Source organism: Mus pahari, chromosome 4 (genome assembly GCF_900095145.1).
Source record: "Mus pahari chromosome 4, PAHARI_EIJ_v1.1, whole genome shotgun sequence".
NCBI lineage: Eukaryota > Metazoa > Chordata > Mammalia > Rodentia > Muridae > Mus > Mus pahari.
This window is the reverse complement of record NC_034593.1, coordinates 27,589,720-27,601,495: the sequence shown is the minus strand read 5'-3', so window position 1 is coordinate 27,601,495 and position 11,776 is coordinate 27,589,720. Positions and strand designations below refer to the sequence as shown.

The following is an 11,776-nucleotide window of genomic DNA, read 5'->3' as shown; positions in this document are numbered from 1 at the left end:
CCAGGCTGGGCTGGAGCTTACTATGTAGCCCAGGCTGGGCTGGAGCTTACTATGTAGCCCAGGCTGGGCTGGAGCTTACTATGTAGCCCAGGCTGCTGGCAAACACAGGGTGATCCTCCTGCCTGTCTCCATTGTTCAGAATTGCTAGGTATGAGCTACCATGACACTGTCAATTGTTTTTAAGTAATCAAAATGTCCATCATATTGGTTAGATAAATTTAACATAAAATAATCATTTTAGTGTCATGGGATGACCACAGTCCAAAACCAAGCAGGACTTAATTTCAAGACTGAGTGTGAGCCTTTTGCCTAGTTGGCAAATGCATAGAAAATACTAGACGAGTGTTTACATATTTCATGTTAGATCTTTTTTAAAAGATTTAATTTCAGTAGAGGCACCTATAGCCCCCATGAGGCAACACGCTGTTGAGGGATTTACTGGATGTAAGAAGGAAGACATGAATTAGTCATGCTGCGGCCCCTTCTGTGTCACAGGGATATTACTTTCACACTGAAAATCCCTTCAAGGACTGGCCTGGAGCATTTGAAGAAGGCTTAAAAAGGCTGAAGGAAGGGGACCTGCCTGTCACCATCCTGTTCATGGAAGCTGCAATTCTTCAGGACCCTGGAGACGCTGAGGTGGCATTGCCCTTCACTCTGTCCAGACTAGGATAGTGCCTGTGTGTGCTAAGGGGTCAGAATGAGAGGGGATGCTGCAGGGTGCTGCAGGGTGCTGCAGGGTGCTGCAGGTGCATCATCAGCAAGGTTTACAACAATTCCCTTGGCTTGGGCTGATCATGTTAGAAGGCAACACATTGCCTGCTTTCTAACTGAGCTTCTCATCTTTGAGACCCAGAGCCCCTGAAGATAAAAACTAAGGACAGAAAACACAGAGATAGCCAATGTGGTGCACACCTTTCATCCCAACACAGGGGTGGAGCAGAGACAGGCAGAACTCTATGAGTTCTAGGCCAGCCTGGTCTACATAGAGAGGTCTAGGCCAGCCAGGGCCTCACAGGACCATCCAGCCTTTAAAAAAAAAAAAAAGGCAAACATGAGGCTCACCCCATGATATTTAGGAAGGAACCTGAGTTTTGTCTGGGTCTCCAGTCACACCATGTATCACCCCTGATTTACTCTCCCAACGTTTATGGGATGTCTACTGTGTCCTCAAAACTACACTAAGTCCCGGCATACAATGCTGAAGAGTTGGGGAAATGTGCAGGGGTTAAGACACCTTTGTGTCTTCTTGTCACATCTAGAGGGCTGAGTAAATAAAGTCCGGGATCACAGAGGAGTAGAGCTGGGGGTGCGTGGCTGGTCCTCCCCTCAGGTAGCTTCCCTGTAATGAAGTGTGCTCCCCACAGGGGACCACAGCTAAACTAAAATGGCAAGCAAGCCTGCTTCACTTTGCAATGGTAACAGTCTGCTTTGTGTTTGTCTTTTTGTCTGTTTTCTTGTGTTGGTTTGGTTTGGGCTTTTGGTTGGCTGGTTGGTTTTCTGTTTTGTCTTGTTCTCACAGGCATGGCAGTTTCTTGGTATAACCCAGGCTGAGAATGAAAATGAGCAGGCAGCTATTGTCGCCCTCCAGAGGTACATGAAGCTAAGTTTGCAATTGCGTAGTTGGGGACAGGCAGAACGTTGCCTGCGGGCTCTTAGAATTTGTCCAAGGCTTGTGCTGGGTTGCCAAGTGCCACGCCTACATAGCTCTGATCATGTGAAACAGAGATAGGACTTAAACCCCCATCCCAGGATACAAATTCTAGAGCACTCTGACCTGCAGCCTCTGGACTGGTCATTTCTAAACCTGCGTGCAATGCACAGTGGGATTCTTTTGTAAGATGTCTTAGACACTCTCAGAAATCACAATTGACTTGGGGTTAGGGCTGAGGAAGCACCATTAGCACGAAAATCTCTAAGGGGATCCCGATGCTCCCTCAGAGTTTGGGCACGTGCTTCTCCCAGCATCTCCATCATCTTGGGCTTGTTACACCTTCCCACCTGAGATCCACTACAGACCCCAGTGCTAGAACCCGCATAGTGCGTAGTCTCTATTTTGCACTTCTAAGTTTGGAAAGTCCTGTTAGAAGCCAGTAGGAAGGGATTCAGGGGACAACAATAACCTGGGATATCTATATGCCTGCATGAGTCTAGAAACAAAGATATCACCCTCTCCTCTGCAAAATGCTGTCCAGCCTCCCGTCTCTGTGCATCAAAATTTCGTTCAAGTCCAATTAGGGGAGTTAAGATAATAAGGATACAGCAACCACACTTCTCGTGGCTTTAGAAAAGCTCATTAACACAGCCAGAGCTGGAAAAAAAACGGGCTCGGTGTTTAATAGCACTGGCTACTGTTGCACAGGACTCTGGATCAGTTCCCAGTACTCACATGGAAGTTCACAACTATCGATGACTCCTTTTCCAGAAATCCAGTGCCTTCTTCAGCATTCCATGGGCACCAAGCTCAAACCTAGTACACAGAACAGTCATACACATAAAATAAAAATAAGTACTTTTAAAAACTAAAATTACCAAATCCTGCTGTCATGAGGATGTTTTAACCTCTTTTCAAAACACTCTTTGGTCTGGATTTTCATTTGGAGAAATAAAGTACTTTCCAGTGACTTGGCAAGTTTTAATTAATAAAGAGTTCAAGGCTGTATTAAAATATCTCTCTGTAACCGTTGGTGTTTTGCCTTCTCTCGAGGTGCCTGGAGTTACAGCCCAACAACTTGAAGGCTCTGATGGCCTTGGCTGTAAGTTACACCAACACCAGCCACCAGCAGGATGCTTGTGAGGCACTGAAGAACTGGATTAAGCAAAACCCAAAGTACAAGTACCTTGTGAAGAACAAGAAAGGCTCTCCAGGCCTCACACGGCGGATGTCTAAATCCCCAGTTGACAGGTTGTCCTCACGCTGTGGAATCCTTCTATGCACTGTGACAGAATAACTGAAATAAGCGTCTTGTGATGGAGAAAGGTTTATCTTAGCTCACATCCTTAAAGACTTAGACAGTGGTCAGTTAGCCTATTGCTTTAAGACCTGTGATGTCGTGATGCATCAAAGCAAAGGCACAGGGTGGAGGAGATAGCTCCTCATGGTGGCTGGGAAGCAAGGGGCATGTCAAGGTTCCCCATATCTCCTTCCCGCACTGCTTCCATGACCTGACTTCCTTCTATCAGGCCCAGTTTACAAGGTTCTGCCACCTTGCCACAGAGTTACAAGCTGGTGTTTTGGGTGAGAACACATCTCTAGACCTCAGAAGCTGTCCTTTAAACATAAAAACCAGCATGATGCCCACTCATAGACATTTATCCACCTACTGTATTTTAAAGCCAATTGATTTGGAGTTAATACCAGTACTCTGAGAACTAGGGGTGCATAGACCTAAATCCCTGTCAGAGGAAATCTATGTCCTAAATTTTAGCAATGAATCCTAATGCTAACTCCTTCTCATTGAATCCTTGGTCAGCTTAGCTTCAAAGATCAAGCACTGGTAAGCACATGGTCCACAGTGCTTGCCCCATGAGAACCTTAATGTGGCTTGTATGTGTGCTTTATTGCATATTCATGACTACTGGCAATGCTTTTATAATACAGTATTAATAGTCCTCTCATTAAACTAAGATATATGTGCATTATTTTTTTAAATTTCTATGGAAATGGGTATTTTGCCTGAACATAGACCTGTGTACCCAGTGCATGCCTGGTGCCTGCAGTGGCCAGAAGATGGTGTCACTCCCCTGTGACATCATTGTTGGCTGCTATATGGGTGCCAGGGAACAAACACAGGTCTTCTAGAAGAGCATTAAGTGCTCTTAGTCATTGAGTTGTCACCACAGCCCCTAAACTTTTTAAAGAAAACTTTCAGTCGGGGGCAAGAGGGATGGCTTAACAGTTAAGACCACAGTTCTCTTCCAAAGTCCCAGCAGGCATGTCGAATACTGCATCGCCGCCTGTAACTCCAGCCCCCGGGCTTCCATCTTCCTGTGCGCTGAATCAGATTCTCCTTTCATAGCTCTGTTCTGGAAGGAGTGAAGGAGCTGTACCTGGAAGCTGCCCACCAAAATGGTGATATGATTGACCCAGACCTGCAGACGGGTCTGGGAGTTCTGTTTCACCTGAGTGGAGAGTTCAATAGAGCAATCGATGCATTTAATGCTGCCTTAACAGTTCGGCCAGAGGTAAGAAATCCCAGCACAGCTGGGTTTTTTTGTAACAAACAAGCTTTTATGAGTGAAGCTTTGTACATTTCTTCTACATTTTACCTCTGCCACTAGCGAGTTCAAGTAGACCTGCGTACACCGCTGCAGCTGTCCGTACCAAAATGCCTAAAATAGAAAGGGTCATTACAAGATATCAAATGACCACCGCCCTTTGAGGAATAAAAGTTCTTTTTTACCAAGTTCATCCAGGAGAATTTTTAGTAATTCAACTCAGTCCAGACCCTGTTCATGAGCACTGAATAAGCATTCAGCCAGCTTGCTTCACCTGCAGGGGGGCTGTGGGAACCCTACCACAGTGTTCCTGGAGATTAGGGAGCTCTGGTCTTTGTCTTAAGGATTACTCTCTGTGGAACCGTCTTGGGGCAACCTTGGCGAATGGAGACCGCAGTGAGGAAGCTGTAGAGGCCTACACGAGAGCACTGGAGATCCAGCCAGGTTTCATCCGGTCCAGATACAACCTGGGGATCAGCTGCATCAACCTGGGCGCCTACAGGTGAGGTATGCCTGGGTTCAGGCAAGTTGCATGGAGACTCAGCATCCATGGGATTCTGTGGGAACTAGGGAGAGTTAGACGGTTAATGTTGGCAATTTGAGGAAAAAGGAATCTTCGAGAGGGACAAGGCCAATGGAGACCTGGTAAAATTGCTGTGGAAGGCTTCAGGTCCACTGCTTGGCAAAACAAACAAGTATACAGTTTGTTCTAACCCTGATGTACAGATAGAATGAGTTGGAAAAGAAAGAAAAAAAAATGTGGGTTTATTTTTAAAACTCAATAACATTAGGGAGGAAAATTTTAAATGATGGTTTATTGTTTAAAATGTCCTGGCACAGTCAAGGGCCCAAAAAGCTGCAAAGTCACTGCACAGCCATAACTCAGCTGGTCCGGCTCCTTCCCTGCCCCCAGGACCCTTTACACTTCCTGCCAACAATAAAATGGCCAACACCTTTGGAAAATGTGAGTTTTATCTATCAGAAATTGAACTGGAGCATTTTAAAAGATTCATTGGAAGGTAATAAAACCTTGTGTATCATCAGAAATAACATGCTTTACAAGAAAATCATCACTTTCCAAACCCAAACTGTGCTGAGACCGAAGAGGACCGCTGTGTTGTGCTTTGGAAAACTCCTTTAACGCCTTGCTTACTACGAGCAGTTTCTTTCAGCCTTTGTATTCTGTCTGTTGGGCTATCACATATGCATGCTCCCAGGCATGGGGAGGCAAGCAGATGAAGTGAGCAGGTCAGCAGGGGAGGGGAGGAGGGGAGCAGGGGAGGTGAACAGGGGAGGTGAGCAAGTGCGCGGTGAGCAGTGAGCAAGGGAGGTCAGCAGGGGAAGTGAGCAGGTGAACAGGGTAGGTGAACAGGGGAGGTGAGCAGGTGAATAGGGGGGTGAGCAGTGAGCAGGAAAGGTGAACGGGAGGTGAGCAGGGGAGGTGAGCAGTGAGCAGAGGAGGTGAGCAGGGGAGCATTGAGTAGGGGAGGTGAGCAAGGGAGGGGAGCAGGGGAGGGGAGCAGTGAGTAGGGGGGTGAGCAGGGGAGGTCAGCAGGTAAGCAGGGGAGGTGAGCAGGGGAGGTGAGTAGTGAGCAGAGGAGGTGAGCAGTGAGCAGGAGAGGGGAGCAGGGGAGCAGGGGAGGTGAACAGTGAGCAGGGGAGGGGAGCAGGGGAGGTGAGCAGTGAGCAGAAGAGGGGAGCAGTGAGCAGGGGAGGGGAGCAGGGAAGGGGAGCAGGGGTACAGGGGAGGGGAGCAGGGGAGGGGAGCAGGGGAGCAGGGGTACAGGGGAGGGGAGCAGGGGAGGGGAGCAGGGGAGCAGGGGAGGGGTGCAGTGAGCAGGGGAAGTGAAAGGGTCAAGTGCCTTCCTTGGTTTTGTAATGAAAATCTTGCCCTCACAAGCCCCAGGCTCCCCAGACCACACTTAGAGAACTATTGATCTTAACATAAAAGCTTTTACAGAAATTAGCTCCAAGGCACTCCACAGCAAAATTCTAAAATGACTTCTGCTATCCCTATTCTTCACAAAGGGACTGAATTTCAGCAAAGAAATTTGCCTAAGGCTCAACAGCTGGGACTGAAGCCCAGGTGGTCTAATAATGAAACTTAATTGCTTATTTCTGCCACTACCAGGCAAATTCAGATCACTTTGCTTTGGGGGTGGGGTGGGCATTTTTGTTCTTAAAGATGGGGTACATAGATTTCTTCTGCACACAGATCACATCTCCAGGTCGTTCCTGGTGCGGTGGAAATGCACTGACTTAGCAGTGGACGTGTTAGCCTCCCTTCTAGCGAACCGGCTTTTCCTTTCCCTTTCTGGCTCACTATATTTAGCAAAGGGTGCTCACAGGAGACTAGCTAGAGAACCTCACCAGGGAGCCCAGCAGCCCTGGAGAGACCCAGTGCTCAGCACAGAGATCTGCTTGTTTTCCTGTGCTGACTCTGGAGCATTTTAAGATGTGCTTTTCTCCCTCTTTAGAGAAGCTGTTAGCAACTTCCTCACCGCCCTCAGTTTGCAGCGGAAGAGCAGGACCCAGCAGCAAGTCCCTCACCCAGCCATCTCTGGGAACATCTGGGCCGCCCTCAGGATTGCCCTGTCGCTGATGGACCAGCCAGAGCTCTTCCAGGCTGCCAACCTCGGTGACTTGGATGTCCTCCTGAGAGCTTTCAATTTGGATCCTTGAAGGAAAAGAAGAAAAGAATAATAAAGGATACTAACCTGTCTTCTGTGTTATTATACTAAAAAGGGACAAAACTATTTTATTATGAATTTCCAAAACAATTTTTTTTTAAAAGGATAAAGCTGAGAGGCAAAAGGCCATGGTCATATAAGCCAAGGGAATCGATTTCTACAGATCCAGTCTCTGTTCAGACCCAAAAGCACAAAGCGAAGGTCGGGGTCACGAGAAGAACTGAGATTCTCAGGACAAACCAAGATAAGGTAACTACGCTCTCTTCCAAATGGCAAGTGTACTTTGAGTTCTGTTGTCCCTGTCCCAGCTGGTGGCACATCTGAGGGACACTCTTGGGACGGAACAGGACAATTTGTCCACAGTCGGTGAACTCAGGCTGTCCCTGTCTACCCCTTTTGCAAGACTGAACATAGTTTGGGCCCCTGGTAAATGTACACACTCAGCCTGACTCAAGGCAGCCATTGCTTCCCTCTCGCCCGCTCTAACTTTGACTGCAAGCCTTTGTTTTCAGAGAGAGAGAGAGAGCTTTGCTGGCGAAAGCAGTTTTTGCACTAGAAGTTTTTGCTGTTCCCAATGAAATCCTTTCTAGGATTGTACATAAGCACTTTAATATCTTATTGATGCCTTGCCAGGCTTCTGGCTTGCTGCTCCAGTTTCTAACTTGGGGGAGTAGGGGAGGGTGGGACTTGAGAACTCAGAGTTGTTAGCTCAATGGACCAAATTAAAAAAAAAAAAATTATAAGAATAGTTTTTCTTAGCATAGGGTTTGGAAGGTGTGTTTGCATAGAATGTAAATATGTTAAACCCAGTTTTCTTTGTGTGCTTTCTGGGAGCCTATGGATCTCAGTGGGAAGCAAAGTTCCGAGGGCACTCTCCCTGCAGAAGGAAGCTTGGCAATTCTGCGGATTTCTAATGAGTTGTGTTAAACTTATTTTAATATCCTGTTTTCCTGGCTTTCTAACTGTCGTGCACAATGATATTTCCTTGAAACTGTTACTATTTCAAATGGTATTTCTTAAGCGTGATAAATACATTTTTCCTAAAGTCNAAGTNTTTCCTGAGTTCCGTAACAACCNCCGCCCCCCCCCCCCCACTGCACACACACACCCCACTCCCGCTGTCCACGTCTCACATTGTAAGTGACAGAAGGGTCACATTTGTAACCCAGCAGCACAGAGCAGCAGGAAGACACAAGCAACACTCAGAGCGCCAGACCTTCTCCACTGGCCCAGAGATCTGACTTAACTGTTGGCCTCCTACATATTTCTTCAGATTATTTTGTGTGTTTGGGTGCTTAGTGGTCATTTCAAAAGATGCATTCATTAAAAATTAGAAAAACATTGGCAAAACACTACAAAATAACACTTTGCACAGCTCTCCCCTCTGTAGCCTGCCTGCCTCCAGAGCCTTCCCGAAAACAGTCTGATCCCAACACTTTCATATCCGTTGCTCACTAATAACTCACTTCACTAACAACTGTAGCTTCGGTCAAAGCAGATATAGACTGTGGAGTCATCTACTAATGATTGAAAACGTGCCAGAGGCGGACTGGATCATTCTGTCACTGCAGAGTTCCCTGGATTGGGAGATGCCTGAAGTTCATAGGTTACTACAAGCCCTTGAAGCTTAGCTATCACCTAAGCTTCCTGGCTCATAAGGACAAGGTGATAAGGCCACTGTAGTGGCCTCAGGCTTTGCTCTTCATGGTCAATACTCCCTTTGGCAGAGCAGTAGCCCCAGGTTGGCAGCAGGCACTGGGGGGCATCGGGGCATCCACTCCTGGCCACGGAAACAAGTCACACACTTTCTAATAGTCTGAGCAGCAGAGAACAGCTCAAGTGTGTTTTGAAAAGCAGAATTTTCTAGACTGTTAGAAACAGATTGGGAAGACCTCTTCAGGCCAGACTGCAGACAGTGTGGCATTGCCTGCTGGGACAGTGCTGATAGTGTAGTGACCATTCCTGTCTTCTTTCTCACTCCAAGTGTCACTCACTGACCAGGTGATGTGAACCCCTCAGAGTCCCTTCCAAGCTTGTGAACCAAGGGTTCCAAACAAGCTTCATGACTCTTCTGGTCATAATGTTCTTCCAGGCCTTCGGTAGCACCTGATGCTGGCCAGGATGCCGACCCGCCACACCTTCCTCCTTGTCACTTCACAAGTACAGCCCAACTAGCACAAATGTGAGAAGTCTGATTTTATTTGAATGTTGCTGAACTGTGTCAAATATTGTGGCCCAAGTTTATGTTGCCATTAGAATATAAAGTAACTTCAAACTCTGGGGAGTTATTTTAGGGGACAGTTGACAGTTTTCCACTTTACCATTAGGGAACAATTTGTAGGATATTTGATGGGTCTTTATCCACTCCATCAGTTCTGTCCATCACAGTCCAGATGTTGATGGGTCTTTATCCACTCCATCAGTTCTGTCCATCAAGTCCAGATGTTTATAGGTTACCACCTGTCAGGAAGTTCAAAAGTATTGCCTACGAGGGAAAGAGTTGCGATCAGTGGTATCATAATGATAGTAAGTAAAAACCAATAACTGAAAAGTAAAAATGTGTATAAATAGAGCCCTAGCAGACACTAAGCAGTGAGCTTCAGCATCTTCTCTGCTTTCCCCCCCCCCCCTATGCTTTTTAAATGCAGAACTGTTAGGGCTTCTTATGGCAAGAAATTGCCTGTTCTCTTTCCATTTGAAAGCGTGAGGCATTCTTTTGAGGCCCTGGGGAGGAGCCTGAGGATGGTATTCATTCACGAAATGGCCACTCAGTGGCTTCCCTGGACTGATTTTGCCAGTAAATTGGATGAAAATCCAGAGGAAACCGTTCATCATTGCTAAGTTCCGATAGAATATCTCTATGCACAGAAGAGGCAGGACAGAGGGAAACTGGGGGGTGAAGCTCAGTGGGTACCATGTGCCCACCACCACATAAACTGACCATGGTGGTGTACACAGTAATCCCAGCACTTGGGAAGTGCAAGGAGGAAGATCAGGAGTTTAAGGGCATCCTGGGCTATAGGTGGCGCTGTAGAGATGAAGAGTGAAGAACCCTCTAACCAAGTCAGTCTCAGAGATTCTGTGTTCTCTGCACTTCATCCTGACACCCTTCCCAATGGCCCACCAGAAACTTTAATAACTAACAATGAAGTGCACTTTCTCAGCCAGTCTGATTTCTGCCAGAATTGGGTAGGAATGTCCAGAATATACTCACTCTCAGATTTCCATGGCATCTTCATTGAAGGGTTATATTGACTCATAGATCAGTATTCGTAGTCTTTTATAGATAAATCGTTCTGGGATACTCCCACCATCCAGGCTAGACTTGACTGTAATTGAAGTTCATCTCACAGTTCCCAAACCTCTTACCACAGAGTTTAATCTGTGCCCTCCTGGGGAAGCAGAGAAAAGAGGGTGCTCACTCCTCATTTGTTTCTGAATTGCTTCAAGGTTGAGTTGCACTTACATTAGTGTTGTGACGATGGTAGGATTTTTTTTTTTTCCCCACCCTGACGTGCTTCTAGAAACATTCTAGAAACCAGGTTTTTGGAAGATTTAATTTGTGTGCCACCTTTCTGAGACCTCTGATTTTGGAAACAAACACAGGGGCAACATCCATGACTTCAACCTTGTAACATAGCTTCACATGGGTTCCCTGCACAGAGTTCCCTACCCTATTCCTCACACTGTTTATAGGACTGGCTGAATTAAGCTGTTTTGAGCTAAGAAGTAGATCCATATATTTTTAAAGAGTGTTCATAGATCAACTCTGGCATAAAGTTTGTAAAAAGGCAATTTTTAAAAAACAACAAAACATATAACCTCAGGTACAAAAAACTATTGCATGCATCAGTACTTAAAACCTGCCTATGACTATTAACCAAAGCATGCGAGATAACGTCATGTTATATAAATGTCATGAATGTAAACCAGCCCACTCACCCCATGCATGACCGGTGTCATAGGCTAGCTTGTATCTCCACTCTTCTCAACAAGCAAGCACTTCCTAACCTTGTTCCAGTTTTTTCTCTTTGCTTTTTCCATCTTGTCTTGTCGATCGTTGGCCTGCTATCGATCACATTGACATTGACCACTGCTCTCAGGTTGGTTCATCCACTGTGACTGCCAGTCTCCGGCCCGTCCTCTGAGGGACCCAGGCACAGACATGTGTCCTTTAAAAACCCATTTGAGGGTCAACAGAGCTAAAGGTGTGATAAGACCACCCAACTGTCCATTCGCAAGAAGCTTCGAACTTTAAATTCTTAATAATGGATTTCAAGTTTTCTTTTCAGAAAGCTTAGGGAGAAATAGAAAGCATTTAGGATTCTAAATTATGCGGGAAGGTTAATGTGATATCACATGAAGATCGCCCTAAGCAAAGTGGGCGTGGCCCTTGGTTTCCCATCAGAACGATATGTCACAGAGTAAGTGTAGAGTGTTGTTCTATTTGCAAGGTCAAAGTCCCTTCAGAAACTAGAATTGATCAACCTGACCACAAATACTCAAATTCAGGGGTAGATGATGATTTATAGCCAGTGGAAATGTCATTTCTCTGACTTTTTCTATATCCCCAGTTTTATGAAAAGGTCAGGAAAGGAACAATTCAAGTTCAGTGAGGCTGGTGCTGAACACAGAGTTCCAAGGGGTACAGTGCTGGCCTACCAGGCACAAAGCTCTGGGTTTGATCCCACACAGCATTTAACTGGGCATGGTGACACCCACCTGTAACCCCAGCAAGTGGGAGGAAGAGTCAGGAAGATCAGGAAGTCAAGATCATCCTTGGCCATACAGAGTTCAAAACCAGCCTGTGCTGTTCAAGACCCTGTCAAAAGAAAGAAAGAGGGAGGGAGGGAGGGGAGGAGGGAGGG

The 11,776-nt window shown here is 46.3% G+C and overlaps 1 protein-coding gene across 17 annotated transcripts in view; it reads left to right on the top strand.

Moving 5' to 3' along the window:
• Pex5l (peroxisomal biogenesis factor 5 like) overlaps positions 1-11,644 on the top strand; it is a 203,677-nt gene extending 192,033 nt beyond the window's left edge. For all 17 annotated transcript variants that reach the window (XM_021197178.2, XM_021197175.2, XM_021197176.2 and 14 more), the window contains 6 exons: positions 496-639; positions 1,523-1,593; positions 2,708-2,905; positions 4,020-4,185; positions 4,563-4,720; positions 6,696-11,644. In XM_021197178.2, the coding sequence (XP_021052837.1) occupies positions 496-639; positions 1,523-1,593; positions 2,708-2,905; positions 4,020-4,185; positions 4,563-4,720; positions 6,696-6,900 (942 nt within the window). In that variant the 3' untranslated portion in view covers positions 6,901-11,644. The remainder of the gene's footprint in view (positions 1-495; positions 640-1,522; positions 1,594-2,707; positions 2,906-4,019; positions 4,186-4,562; positions 4,721-6,695) is intronic.
• The last annotated feature ends 132 nt before the right edge of the window (positions 11,645-11,776 follow it).